This window comes from Oryctolagus cuniculus, chromosome 20 (genome assembly GCF_964237555.1).
Source record: "Oryctolagus cuniculus chromosome 20, mOryCun1.1, whole genome shotgun sequence".
NCBI classification, from domain to species: domain Eukaryota; kingdom Metazoa; phylum Chordata; class Mammalia; order Lagomorpha; family Leporidae; genus Oryctolagus; species Oryctolagus cuniculus.
Genome location: NC_091451.1, coordinates 12,945,256 through 12,960,527, shown reverse-complemented (window position 1 = coordinate 12,960,527; position 15,272 = coordinate 12,945,256). Strand labels below are relative to the sequence as shown.

At 42.4% G+C, this 15,272-nt stretch overlaps 1 protein-coding gene across 21 annotated transcripts in view; it reads right to left on the bottom strand.

The window, feature by feature from the left end:
* GPHN (gephyrin) overlaps positions 1-15,272 on the bottom strand; it is a 566,685-nt gene that overhangs the window by 85,103 nt on the left and 466,310 nt on the right. For all 21 annotated transcript variants that reach the window (XM_070065103.1, XM_070065105.1, XM_070065109.1 and 18 more), the window contains one exon: positions 6,011-6,066. In XM_070065103.1, coding sequence (XP_069921204.1) covers positions 6,011-6,066 — 56 coding nt within the window. The remainder of the gene's footprint in view (positions 1-6,010; positions 6,067-15,272) is intronic.

Genomic DNA, 15,272 nt, shown 5'->3' with positions numbered 1-15,272 from the left:
AGACTATCAGAAGTGGGAGGATATAAAATCAACACACAAAGATCAATAGCCTTGGTATACACAGACAATGCATGGCTAAGAAAGAACTTCTAAAATCAATCCCATTCACAATAGGTACAAAAATTTAAATACCTTGAGATAAATTTAACCAAGCATATCAAAGATCTCTATGAAGAAAATTACAAAACACTAAAGAAAAAATAGAAGAAGCCACATTAAAAAAATGGAAATACCTTCCATGTTCAAGGATTGGAAGAATTAATATAATCAAAATGTTCACACTGGCCGGTGCCGCGGCTCACTAGGCTAATCCCCTGCCTTGCGGCGCCGGCACACCGAGTTCTGGTTCCGGCCGGGGTGCCGGATTCTGTCCCAGTTGCCCCTCTTCCAGGCCAGCTCTCTGCTGTGGCCAGGGAGTGCAGTGGAGGATGGCCCAAGTCCTTGGGCCCTGCACCCCATGGGAGACCTGGATAAGTACCTGGCTCCTGCCATTGGATTGGCGCGGTGCGCCGGCCACGGCGGCCATCGGGGGTGAACCAGCGGCAAAGGAAGACCTTTCTCTCTGTCTCTCTCTCTCACTGTCCACTCTGCCTGTCCAAAAAAAAAAAAATATTCACACTACAAAAAGCAATTTACAGATTCAATGTAATCCCAATCAAAATACCAATGATATTCTTCTCAGATCTAGAAAAAACGATACTAACATTCAGAAGAGATCCTGAATAGCTAAAACAATCTGAAACAACATAAACAAAGCTGGAGGCGTCACAATACCTGTTTTTCAAGACATACTATGGGGCAGTTATAATCCAAATGGCCTGGTACAAGCAAAAAAAAAAAATGTGTACACCAGTGGAACAGAATAGAAACTCCAGAAATCTATCTATGCACCTACAACTAACTTATCTTTGACAAAGGAGCTAAAATCAATCCCTGGTGTAAGAAGAGTCTCTTCAACAAATGGTGCTGGGAAAACTGGATCGACACATGCAGAAGTATGAAACAACACCCCTACCTTACACCTTACACAAAAATCTGCTCAGAATGGATCAAGAAACTAAATCTATGAACTGATGTCATCGAATTAATAGAGAACATTAGGGAAATTCTGCAAGACATTGGCATAGGCAAAGACTTCTGGAAAAGACTCCAGAGGCACAGTCAATAAACATCAAAATTGACAAACAGGATGACATCAAGCTGAGAAGCTTCTGCATTGCAAAGAAATGCTCAACAAAGTGAAGAGGCAACTGACAGAGTGGGAGAAAATACTTGTGAACTATGCACCTGATAAAGGATTAATATCTAAATCTATAAAGAGCTCAAGAAATTCAACAAAAAACCAAACAATCCAGTTACGAAATGGGCAAAAGATTTGATCAAGCATTTTTCAAGAGAGGAAATACAAATGGCCAATGGACATATGAAAAATTGCTCAGGATCACTAGCCATCAGGGAAATGCAAATCAAACCACAATGAGGTTTCACCTCTCTTGTTAGAATAGCTCTCATACAGAAATGAAGACAGAGTAAATGCTGACAAGGATGTGGGGAAAAAGTACCCTAATCCACTCTTGGTGGGAATGTAAACTGCCACAGCCACTGTGGAAGGCAGTTTGGAGCTACCTCAGGAATCTGAATATAGACCTACCATACGACCCAGCCATCCTGGTGCTGGGAATTTACCCAACTGAAATGAAATCAGCATATGAAAGGGTGATCTGTACCCCCGTGTTTACTATAGCTCAATTCACAATAGCTAAGATATGGAATCAACCCAGATGTCCATCAACTGAGGACTGGATGAAGAAATTATGGTCTATATACACTATGGAATACACAGTGGTAAAAAAAAAAATGAAACCCTGTTGTTGGCAACAAAATGGATGCAACTGGAAACCATTATACTTACTGAAATAAGCCAGTCTCCGAAAGACAAATACATATTTTCCTTGATCTGTAGTAACTAATAGAGTACCTAAAATGTAATGTACAGAAGTGAAATTCACATTTTGAGATTCAATGATTGTTTATAGCCCTTGTCTTGACTTTTGAGGAATGGTGGTTTTTTTCGTCTTACTATTTGTTGAACTGTTTATCTTATGAGTATAAAGTAAACTGAAAGTAGACCATTGTAAAAATTAAGAGAGGCAATAAGAGGAAGGAGGAGGAAGGGTGGGCGCATGGGCCAGAAGGAGGGTACAGTGGAATGTATCACTATGTTCCTAAATCTGCACATATGAATTACCTGAAACTGGTTCACCTTAAGTTTAAAAAATATATATAATTTTCAATCTCTGATAGTACTTATAATGTGGGCCATCTCTTAATCCACTCAACATGATCATTTTGTACTACAGTGATTTTTAATGAAAAACATTTAAAGTTTTATGTTTTTTTAAAAAAAGATTTATTTATTTGAAAGGCAGAGTTGTGTGTATGTGTGTGTGTGTGTGTATATTTAAATTGGATTGGAAGTGGAGCAGCCAGGACTCCAAATGGCACCTATATGGGATGGGATGCTGGAGCCTCAGGTGGCAGCTTTACCAGATATGCTACAGTGTTGGCCCCAATATATGTGTTTTTATAGATGTACTAATGTCAAAACTAGCCTTTGAGCATACTGAACAGCAGCATTTAATGTAAGTCTAAAGAGACTCTTCTTTTGGTGAAAATGCCTTTTGACTAAAGTGGAAAGTTAATCCCAAAGTGAATTTCAAGGCAGTTGCTTCTTCCTCTTCTTTTTAAGATTTATTTTATTTATTTGAGAGGTAGAGTGACAAAGGGAGATGGAGATAGGAAGAAAAAAGAGAAAGAAAATGAGAGAGAGAGAGAAAGAGAGAGAGTGTATGAATATGAATCTTCCATCCTCTGCTTCACTTCCTAAATGGCCATAATGTATGGGTGTGGGCCAGGAACCAGGAACCCCATCTGGGTCTTCTATGTGGGTGACAGGGGTCCAAGCATATGGGCAGCTTCTGCTGCCTTCCCAGATGCATTAGCAGGGAGCTGAATCCAAAGTTGAGAATTTGAGACTTGAATTCACACTCCAATATGAGATGCTGGTGTTACAAGTGACAGCCTAACCCACTGCATCACAACCCTGGCCCCTGGAGCACTCCTTCTTAAACTGAACTGTGTTACCCTAGAATCCTGTATTAATTTACACAGGTTCAATATATCTTGGTATTCTGTAAATTTACTTCAAGTTTTATTGCAGTTGGATTCTTGTTTTGTTTTGTTTTGCTTTTTGTTTAGACCATTTTAAAATGTGTTATCTGTGTGGGTATTAAAAATAACATGGCTCTTCCCAAAGATCAGCAATTCTAAACAGTAGGTGAAGGATTCTTACCAATATAGAAACATTTATATATCTATGTAAAGTACACATATAAACTGCGACTGATCTGAATCAAGTGAAACAGTATATCGTAGCAATTTGTGAGGTACTTCCCTTAGACTGTTAAGATTAGTAGTTATTCTCTCCTTTTAATGTTTACCGACATATGCTATATGCTAAATATAGAGTAAAAAAAGTTCCAATTTTAAGTTTTCCTTAATGGAAGTATTGAGTTAGTTTTGAGTTCTTCCAATGATATCACTTAATAATTAATTACCTAACATTGACTCAGAATGTCCTGTGCTTATCAGTAACATTTAATGTCAAGTATTTTAGTATTCCAAGAAACCACATAGTAAATCACTTCCTCCATGGGTACCCAATGCTTGAATGTGTGTTCTTTCAGAAAGTGGCAGTTTGGCTCTTGCAGGATTCTGAAAGTGCTATAAAGTATATGTGACACATAAGACACAGATAAAGGCCATTACAGATTGTGTGAAGGGAAAAAAACCTTGTATCATTTTGATTTATTTTATTTTATTTTTGACAGGCAGAGTGGACAGTGAGAGAGAGAGAGACAGAGAGAAAGGTCTTCCTTTTGCCGTTGGTTCACCCTCCAATGGCCGCCGCAGCCGGCGCACTGCGGCCAGCACACCGCGCTGATCCGAAGGCAGGAGCCAGGTACTTCTCCTGGTCTCCCATGGGGTGCAGGGCCCAAGCACCTGGGCCATCCTCCACTGCACTCCCTGGCCACAGCAGAGAGCTGGCCTGGAAGAGGCGCAACCGGGACAGAATCCGGTGCCCTGACCGGGACTAGAACCCGGTGTGCCGGCGCCGCAAGGCGGAGGATTAGCCTAGTGAGCCATGGCGCCAACCTCATTTTGATCTTTTCACTATTGAACTTTTCTAAGGATTTATAAGAAGTTAGCAACTTCCAGTTTAACTTTACATTTCTTTGTGTGCTTGTAGCTAATACAGTTAGTGCTCTTAAGTAAGATTTTAGAGGTCCATAAGATCCTCAACAATCTGTTCTTTATCCCTACATATACCACGCTGTGGCTGCCACAAACTATTTGTAGTTCTCTAAGTATTCCAAGTAATTTTTAAAAACATCTCTGGGTCTCACAATGTTCTTTCTGTCTAGAATGTCCATTTCTCATTTGTGCTTTTGCAAAACACTCTTAGGTCCAGCTACAATGTCATTTCCCTAACTTCACCATGCTGAAATGCCTAACTTCTCTCTTTTGACTGATACCATTAGCATAAAATCTAATATATTATACTTAGATATTTTTCCATTTGATGTAAACTATGTAAGAGCATAACTATGCCTTAATTCAATCTATATCTCCAGAATCTAGCAGCTGGCATATACAGTAGGTATAGGTAAGAAATGCTAGATAGACTCATAGAAGATCGGACAAGTACTCCTTGAACAGTTATTATTTTGTGACTTTGTTATAAAATGACTTTGTCACAAAAACAGATGCTTTAGTTGCCTGTGTCTTATGGAAATGGGGATCAAGAAGTTGAATTAATTATGAGGTGAGTCATTCATAAAAAAGAATGAAGCCTAGTTCTTCTTTTTGTCAGGAAAAAGGAAAAAGGTCCTGGAGACTAGAGCCAGCCTGTGTGGAGCACGAACAGGGATCTTATCACTGCAGTGCCAGGCTTAGTTTCCTCTTCCTGAAGTGGGATACCCAACTGCTGCTACCAAGCACTCAAAAACACTATCTAAACATAAAAGTGGCAAAAAACAAACAAATTCTTTTTTTCAAAAAGATGGTAGTCTTGGCAAAAGATATGTCTCAAACTTTTCTTCCTTCACGTATCATATACTTGTATGTGCACTGACATAGAAAGGGATTAAGGAAATAGCTAGAAGGATGGTGCCACTTGTGGTAATACTAGCTCCTTCGTTTCAGCATCCAAGCATTGAGGAGATCCATGTAGTTCTATCAGAACATCAGCTTTTATTTTATTATGTTTATCCATTTACTTTTTCTTTTTTTTTTTTTTTTTTTTTGACAGGCAGAGTGGACAGTGAGAGAGAGAGACAGTGAAAAAGGTCTTCCTTTACTGTTGGTTCACCCCCAATGGCCACTGCGGCTGGCGCTGATCCGAAGGCAGGAGCCAGGTGCTTATCCTGGTCTCCCATGTGGGTGCAGGAGCCAGGTGCTTATCCTGGTCTCCCATGTGGGTGCAGGAGCCCACTTGGGTGGGCACTTGGGCGATCCTCCACTGCACTCCCGGGCCACAGCAGAGAGCTGGCCTGGAAGAGGGGCAACCGGGACAGAATCCAGCACCCCGACCGGGACTAGAACCCGGTGTGCCAGCGCCGCAAGGCAGAGGATTAGCCTAGTGAGCCACGGCGCCGGCCTCCATTTACTTTTTATGGGAAGAGAGAATCACCCAAACACAGAGCTGGGAAGTGCTTGTAGGGCATATCTTTGAGCTATACCAACAACTTTATACCATATTTTAATAGTTGTGGATTCTTGAAGAAATGATTCTTTTGGTCCTCATGGGAACCATTCTTTCATTTCTTTGATAACTTTTGACTAATCCTTCTATAAGATTTCTACTACACTGATAGGAGAAGTTTAGAATTAGATGACCAGAGTCCAGGAAAAAGAAATCTTTAGTGTTTTTCAAGCCTGTGAATCTCACCTGTTCACCAGCTTGGGATTCCCCAATGATGAAACGGTCTCCTGGGCCATCAGCAGCTGTGAGATGGAACAGAGCCAAGAACAAACATCAGTATGGACCTACAGCAAGGAACAAGAATCTAGTATTGGAACTCTAAAATTTGAATCAAATAAAAGTGGGATATTTTTCTGATCTCTTAGACTACACGATGGCTTTGTGTTTTGTTACAACTGGTTTGATTCTTGGTATTCATAACTCCCAAGTACCAGTAAAAGCACCCTTTCAAGAACATGGCCTTCCTGTCACCCCACAATTCCTAAGCTTGGGCTTTTCTAATAGGAAGTTGTTTAAATCTGTCCTCCTAAGTAAATATTACCTTATTCATGTATGTATGTGTGACTTGTGTGTAGAATAATATATCTAGGTTTATATCACTAAATCTGAGGCTTTCCATTTTTACACAAAAATTTAATTAATTTCATATTATTTCCTTATTTATCTCCCAGTCTGGTCTTTGTAATAATCCAGTGAGGTAGGAAGAACGTATATTCCTTTCTTCATTTGACAGTTGAAGGAAATGAGTTACAGAATGAAGGAATGCAGGCAGAAAAGGTTAAGAACCTCAAACAGAGCTAAGATGTAGCCCCTGGTCTCTTAGTTCCCAGTACAGTGTTTTTTTAAAATAACAGGTCAAAATTCTATTTCTGAAAAAAATACATAGGTATAACTATATCACATTTGCAACTGGCTATTTATATTTTTAAAAATTTATTTTGAAAGGCAGAGCCACAGAGAGGCAGGGGCAGAGAGAGGGAGAGAGAGAGAGAGAGAGAGAAATCAAGAGAGGTATCCGGTATCCTCCATCCACCAGTTCACTCCTCAAATGACTGCAATGGCCGGAGCTGAGCCGATCAGAAGGAGCCTCCTCCAGGTCTCCCACGCAGGTGCAGGGGCCCAAGCAACTGGGCCATCCTCTACGGCTCTCCCAGGCCACAGCAGAGAGCTGGACTGGAAGTGGAGCAGCTGGGTCTCCAACAGGCACCCATATGGGATGCTGGCACTGCAAGGGGAAGCTCTACCTGCTAGGCCACAGTGCCAGCCCCGTCTATTTATCTTAAAATTGATAGAAAAAAAGTTTTAGAATTTAGAGGGATAAAACTTCTTATAATTTATGTTTTTTCCCCTCTTTAAGCAGTATAGTAATGGCCATTCTGGAGATTGAACATAGCTTCCAGACCAACATTGTGGACAAGGCACTGCCTATCAAATGAGTTTCATGGTCATAACCAATTACTGTATGATATCTACAAGCAGCAAGGTTTTAGGCAGGAATATACTGAAAAAATAATACTATACATGAATATTCTAATTATGTCTACCATCACATTGATAAATAACAAAACCAGTTTCCCTTTTAAAAAGGATACATGAAATTGTCTCTTTATACAACTACAAAGCAATTTTTTTTTCAAAAGGTTTCTGTAAAAAACTGTTGTAGGGGCTGGAACTGTAGCGTGGAAGGTTAAGCTGTCACCTGCAGTGCTGGCATCCCATAAGGGCACCAGTTTGAGTCCCAGCTGCTCTATTTCTGATCGAGCTCCCAGCTAATGGTGCTTGGGAAAGAAGCAGAAGATGGCTCAGTCCTTGACCCCTGCCACTCATATGGGAGACCCAAAAGAATCTCCTGGCTCTTGGCTTTGGTCTGGCCCAGCCCTGGCTGTTGAGGCCATTTAGGGTGTGAACCAGTGGACGGAAGACTCACTCTCTCTCTCTCTCTCTCTCTCTCTCTCCCCCTTTGTATGTCTGCCTTTCAAACAAATAAATCTAAAAAACCCCCAAACTCGAGCACTGTTTTAATGAATCAGTTTTTTTGCACAGATAGTTTTGGTTAACCTGATGTGGAAAGGACAAAATTAATATTGAGTCTCTTCTATCACTGGATATTCTATCTTGTACTTTATAAATATTATCTCATTAAATAATCTTCTGAACTTTTGTGTTTTTAAATCCTATTATTTTAGTATTCATATATAAAGATTAAAGAGTTTTCCTTCAATGTGTTTTTATGCCACTTTCATAGGTTATTTCTTTTTTAATGAAAGATTTAAAACAGACACAGTTATTAACATTTTTCTGATCTTGTTTCATCTACTCCTTCCACTTATTTTTCCAATTTTTAAAATTTTTCCTATGATAGAAAATTAATGTATCAGTGATTTTTCAGATTCTGTATTAACTGCATCTCAAATATGAAGAAACTGATTTTTACTGATTCATCATCTATACAAATAATAAGCACTTTGAACCTCTTAAAGAAACCAAAGTATTTTCTCTTTTTGTTTCCTGCACAGGGGAAATGTGCGTGGTTTTAAAGTAAAGCAGCTGAATCTGAATCCTTGTTCTGCCTATTATCAGTCTCAGGGCTTTCAGCAGAATTACTAAACCTCTCCAATTTTCAGGTTTTTTTTTTTTTTTCTGATAAGAATAAGGATCATAATAATACTTAAAAATAATACCTGTTAGAACTTTTCATTCATTTTATTCATTCAGTAAACTTCTATTTAGTGTCTTATAAACCCTAAGTATAACACTAGAAGCTGAGAACCAAACAGAGTAAAACTGGACATTGTTCTATTCTAATGCAGTGTTCATCTGTTGTAAGGCTTACAAACTCTGAATCATAAATGGGAAGGGGATATAAAAACATTTTATAAGGAATTTTCTAATGAAAAAGGATAGAAAGTATATTTCACATGTATGGTAAGGATGACCATTGTTTCAGGAAACTCAGTTTTTAAAAATATATGCTTATGCCGGCGCCGCAGCTCAATAGGCTAATCCTCTGCCTGTGGCGCCGGCACACCGGGTTCTAGTCCCGGTCGGGGCGTCGGATTCTGTCCCGGTTGCCCCTCTTCCAGGCCAGCTCTCTGCTGTGGCCAGGGAGTGCAGTGGAGGATGGCCCAAGTCCTTGGGCCCTGCACTCCATGGGAGACCAGGAGAAGCACCTGGCTCCTGCTTTTGGATCAGTGTGGTGCGCCAGCTGTAGCATGCCGGCTGCGGCGGCCATTGGAGGGTGAACCAACGGCAAAGGAAGACCTTTCTCTCTCTCTCTCACTGTCCACTCTGCCTATCAAATATATATATATATATATGCTTGTATGTATTGTATATGTTATATAGATATGTGTATACCATTGATTTGTGAGGTATAATGTACTTAATGTATTTCTTCCATGGATGTCAATAAACTAAAGTCACTGACATAGGGAGGAAGATACTTACTAATAAGAGAAATCAAATTAATGAAAACACACACACACACAGTTTTTTAAAACCACACTAAAGGGAAGGAACATGGTTTTATGAGAGTACACCATTACAGGACCTGAGGTACACTGGAGGCCTTGGGAAAACCATCTTGACAAAAGGATTTTTGATTTCAATATGAAAGAGGAATTAAGAGCTGAGTAAGTATGTGTATGTGTGTGTGCACATGCATGTGCACATGTGAGCATGTGCATACATGAGAGGGTGAGTGGTTGGGGGAGATGAAGTAGAAATGGTTTATCAATATGTGCAAAGATAATATTATGTTCAAAGGCTTCTGGTTCATGTCTGGCTTAGACCTTATCTAGTTTTCTAAGAGTACCATGATGATTCATATTTCAGCTCCATGACATATCCTACTTCTGCTACTAGCACTGTCCATCCTTTATTCTTGCCTCTGATTAAAGACTTTTTTGCTTTTAAGATTTAGCTCACTTTCTCTTCAAAGTCACAGCTGATGCCCCTCCCCTCAGGAGTAACCTGCTTAGTCTCTTGCTTCCTCAGAGTGGCCTGAATTAACTCTAGTTATAGTTTCTACATCTTTTTCACTAATTTGCTTGATTCAGGGGAATCCTACTATTTGCTGGACAACTGATATTAAATAGATGTTCAATAATGAAGTATTCAGGCCGGCGCCGCGGCTCACTAGGCTAATCCTCCGCCTTGCGGCGCCGGCACACCGGGTTCTAGTCCCGGTCGGGGCGCCGGATTCTGTCCTGGTTGCCCCTCTTCCAGGCCAGCTCTCTGCTGTGGCCCGGGAGTGCAGTGGAGGATGGCCCAGGTGCTTGGGCCCTGCACCCCATGGGAGACCAGGATAAGCACCTGGCTCCTGGCTTCGGATCAGCGCGGTGCGCCGGCCGCAGTGCGCCGGCTGCGGCGGCCATTGGAGGGTGAACCAACGGCAAAAGGAAGACCTTTCTCTCTGTCTCTCTCTCTCTCACTGTCCACTCTGCCTGTCAAAAAAAAAAAAATAATGAAGTATTCAAAATGTCCAATAAATCAATGGGTGTAACTCCTGGGAACCATCTTAGAAATATGAATATATGAATGATCAAATAAATACTATTTCCCAGCACAAAGTTCTGTATTTGCTATAAAACTGTCCCTTAATATCTGCCAAGAGGGATGGCTCCAGGATCCCACTGTATACCAACATCTGTGGAAACTCAAGTCTCTTTTATAAAATGGCACAGTATCTGCATATAACCTTTGCATATATTCCAGTATATTTGAAAACATCTAAAGATTACTTATACCACTTACTACAGTGTAAATGGTACATAAATACTGTTACACTATACTGTTAAGGAATAATGATGAGAAAAAAGTCTATACATGTTCAGTACAAGTGCAGTTTTTTAAAGATTTATTTATTTATCTGAAAGGCAGAGTCACAGAGGCAGAGAGAGAGAGAGAGAAGGAGGAATATCTTCATCTGCTGCTTCACTCCCCAGATGGCCACAAGGGATGGACTGAGTTGGGCTGATCTGAAGTCAGGAGTGTGGAGCTTCTTCTAGGTCTCCCATGTGGGTGCAGGGGCCCAAGGACTAGGGCTATCTTCCACTGCTTTCCCAGGCCATAGCAGAGAGCTGGATCAGAAGTGGAGCAGCCAGGACTTGAACCTGTGCCCAAAGGGGATGCCAGCACTGCAGGTGGCAACTTTACCTGCTACACCACAGCGCCGACCCCTACAGGTGGATTTTTAAAAAATTATTTTCAAACTGAGTTTGGTTGATTCCACATTTATGGGAACTGTGGATACGGAGGGCCAGCTGTATACACTTTCTGTTGATCCATATATACTGTTTTCTTTAAGATTTGAGTCACCACATTAATAATGTTAGAAAGATTGCACTGATTAACTCTATATAACTTAGATTATGTCATTATTCTATCTGGAATAGCAATTTGCTCATAAAATATTTGTTAAAAGAATACAGAAGGGGCCTGAGTGGCAGCGTAATTAGTAAAGCCGTTGCCTGGAGTACTAACATCTCATAGGGGTGCCGGTTCATATCCCGGATGCTCCACTTTCAACACAGTTCTTTGCTATGGTCTGGGAAAGCAGTAGAAGATGGCCCAAGTTCTTAGGCCCCTGTTCCCACGTTGGTAACGTAGAAGAAACTCCTGGCTCCTGGCTTTGGATCGGTGCAGCTCCAGCCATTGCAAGTCATTTGGGGAGTGAACCAGCAGATGGAAGACCTCTCTCTTTCTCTCTCTCTGCCTCTGAAATAAATAAACAGATCTTCCGGGAAGAAGCACCTGGCTCCTGGCTTCGAATCGGCACAGTGCCAACCGTAGCGGCCATTTGGGGAGTGAACCAACGGAAGGAAGACCTTTCTCTCTGTCTCTTTCTCTCACTGTCTATAACTCTACCTGTCAAATAAATTTAAAAAAAAAATCCACTCTGATCATTTAAAACAAAGAAGATTACAGAAATGAATTTGGCACTCCTGTAACATTTAGGTGGGAAATTTGTGAACTAACTGTGCTTAATATTATTGTGCTTTGTAAAATTTCTTAAAGAATTCCATAAACGTGTATATACTTTATCTCTTCAGCTAGAACACGAGCGCCTTAGAAATGGAGACCACTTCCTTTCTTTCTGTTTTAAACCCCTCTGCTCTTCAATCTTCCTTCTTTCTGCTGTTCTTGCCCCACATCCACACATACACTTTTTTTTTTTTTTGACAGGCAGAGTTAGACAGTGAGTGAGAGAGACAGAGAGAAAGGTCTTCCTTCTGGTGGTTCACCCCCCAGATGGCCACCATGGCTGGAGTTCTGCACCAATCTGAAGCCAGGAGCCAGGAGCCAGGCACCTCCTCTTGGTCTCCCATGCGGGTGCAGGGCCCAAGGACTTGGGCCATCCTCCACTGCACTCCCTGGCCACAGCAGAGAGACTGGACTGGAAGAGGAGCAACCGGGACAGAATCCGGCACCCCAACCAGGACTAGAACCCGGGGTGCCAGCGCCACAAGCGGAGGATTAGCCAAGTGAGCCGTGGCGCCGACCCACACATACATTTAAAATGCTTAAATCAGTGTTGTGTGCACATGCTCTAAATAAATGTCACTAAGTGGCTGGACATCATCCAAGGTAGTACAGCAGCAAGCATGGTACAGAGACTCAGGGGTTCAAAATCTAAGAGCTCTTATATATTCTAAGAAGCAAGGTTCTGGGGCTGGTGCTGTGGCTAGCAGATAAAGTTGCTGCATGTAATGCTGGCTCAAGTCCTGGCTACTTCACTTCCAATCCAGCTCCCTGCTAATGCACCTGGGCAAGCAGTGGAATATGGCCCAAGTACTTGGGCCCCTGCACCCACATGGCAGAACTGAAAGTAGCTCCTGGCTCCTGGCTTCGGATTGGCCCAGATCCAGGTGTTGTGGCCATTTGGGGAGTGAGCCAGTAGATAGAAGACCTCTCTCCCTCCCTCCCTCCCTCCCTTCCTCCTCTGCCTTTCAATTAAAAACTAAATCTTAAAAAAAAAAAAAAAAAACAAAAAACAAGAAGCAAGGTTCTTTATTGTCAGAGAGAAGGTGCACTCACTGAGAGAATATGTGTTCACTTATCTGTGTTCCTTACCTTACACTGAACCTTTCCACCTGCTAAGTATATCTCCATGTTGCTGAGTAAGGAAGGTTAAATCAACTAACAATATGGAAGGCTCTTACTACTGACAGAGGACTGATTACTAGGACTGCCATCATAACAATATTTCTCAGCCTTTAATTGCATACACATCACCTGAGGATCTAGTAAAAAACACAGAATCTGATTCAGTAGATCAGGGGTAGGGTGTGAAATTCTGTATTTTTTTTTTTTTTTTTTTGACAGGCAGAGTGGACAGTGAGAGAGAGAGAGACAGAGAGAAAGGTCTTCCTTTGCCGTTGGTTCACCCTCCAATGGCCGCCGCGGCCGGCGCACCGCGCTGATCCGATGGCAGGAGCCAGGAGCCAGGTGCTTTTCCTGGTCTCCCATGGGGTGCAGGGCCCAAGCACTTGGGCCATCCTCCACTGCACTCCCTGGCCACAGCAGAGAGCTGGCCTGGAAGAGGGGCAAAGGGGACAGAATCCGGCGCCCCAACCGGAACTAGAACCCGGTGTGCCGGCGCTGCTAGGCGGAGGATTAGCCTAGTGAGCCGTGGCGCCGGCCGAAAAGAAGCTGCTGCTGCTGCTAGAAACCATAAACCACTCTTTTTGAGAAGCACAGCATTATGACGTCAACATTAATACAGATGTATTCAGGCCAAGAAAAGCTGAATTGATAAAAAAATTAGTGAACCACAAAGTCCTGAGCTTGTGTTATCATGAAGGCTCACTATTACTTATGAAGACAGAAAAAATAATTATTAATCCATGTAAGTTGCTTATGTTTTTAAACAATTTTATAAAAGATGTACTTGTTTACCTGAAAGTCAAAGTTACAGAGAGAGGAGAAACACACAGAGAGAGATATATCTCCCATTTGCTGATTCACTCCCCAGGTAGCTGCAACAGTCAGGGCTGGGCCAGGCCAAAGCCAGGAACCAGGAGCTTCTTCTGGGTCTCCTATATGGCTGCAGGGACCCAAGGACTTGGGCCATCTTCTGCTGCTTTTCCAGGCACATTAACAGGGAGTTGGATTAGAAGCTAAGCAGCCAGGAGTCAAACTGTTACCCATGGGATGCCAGCATTGCAGAGGATTAACTCACTATACCAAAGTGCTGGTCCCCTGATTCTTATTTTAAAATATCTTAAAGAGACCATTTTAAAAAGCTGTATTTCAGGGGACCAGCATTGTGGCCTAGCAAATAAAAACACTACCTGCAATTCTGGCAACCCATGTGGGTGCCGATTTGAGTCCCAGCTGTTCCACTTCTGACCCAGCTCCCTGTTAACGGCTTGGGAAAACAGTGGAAGATGGCCCAAGTGTTTGGGCCCATGCTACTCTTGTGGGAGACTTGGATGAAACTGCTGGCTTCTGGCTTAGGCCTGGCCATTGTGGCCATTTAGGGAATGAACTAGCTGATAGAAGACCTCTCTCTCTGTGTGTCTCTCCCTCTCTCTCTGTAATTCTTTCAAATAAATAAACACATATTTTAAAAAATTTAAAAAGTTAGCCAGCGCCATGGCTCATTAGGCTAATCCTCTGCCTGCGGCGCCAGCACACCGGGTTCTAGTCCCGGTCGGGGTGCCGGTTTTTGTCCCGGTCACTCTACTTCCTGTCCAGCTCTCTGCTGTGGCCCGGGAGTGCAGTGGAGGATGGCCCAAGTCCTTGGGCCCTGCACCCGCATGGGAGACCAGGAGAAGCACCTGGCTCCTGGCTTTGGATCAGCGTGGTGTGCCGGCCGCAGCGGCCATTGTGGGGTGAACCAATGGAAAAGGAAGACCTTTCTCTCTGTCTCTCTCTCTCACTGTCCACTCTGCCTGTCAAAAAAAAAAATTAAAAAATTGTCATTTCCAAGATGAATTCCATAAGCTTTGATGGGAGAGGCAGAAGTGGAGGTATGATGGCACATGAACCTACAGCTTGGAAAGAAAATAAACTAAGTCATATTATTCCATTAGAAAAAACTAATGGATTCTAGGGGTCAGCGCCATGGCTCACTTGGTTAATCCTCCGCCTGCAGTGCCGGCTTCCCATATGGGTGCCAGGTTCTAGTCCCGGTTGCTTCTCTTCCAGTCCAGCTCTCTGCTGTGGCCTGGGAGGGCAGTGGAGGATGGCCCAAGTGCTTGGGCCCTGCACCCGCATGGGAGACCAGGAGGAAGCACCTAGTTCCTGGCTTTGGATCGGTGCAGTGCTGTCCGTGGTGGCCATTTGGGGAGTGAAGCAACAGAAGGAAGACCTTTCTCTCTGTCTCTCTCTCTCACTGTCTATAACTCTACCTGTCAAAAAAACAAAACAAAACAAAAAACTATTGGATTCCAAAGACTTTTGTCAAGACTTAAAATATTTTTTGCTTCCCAATTCTGATATA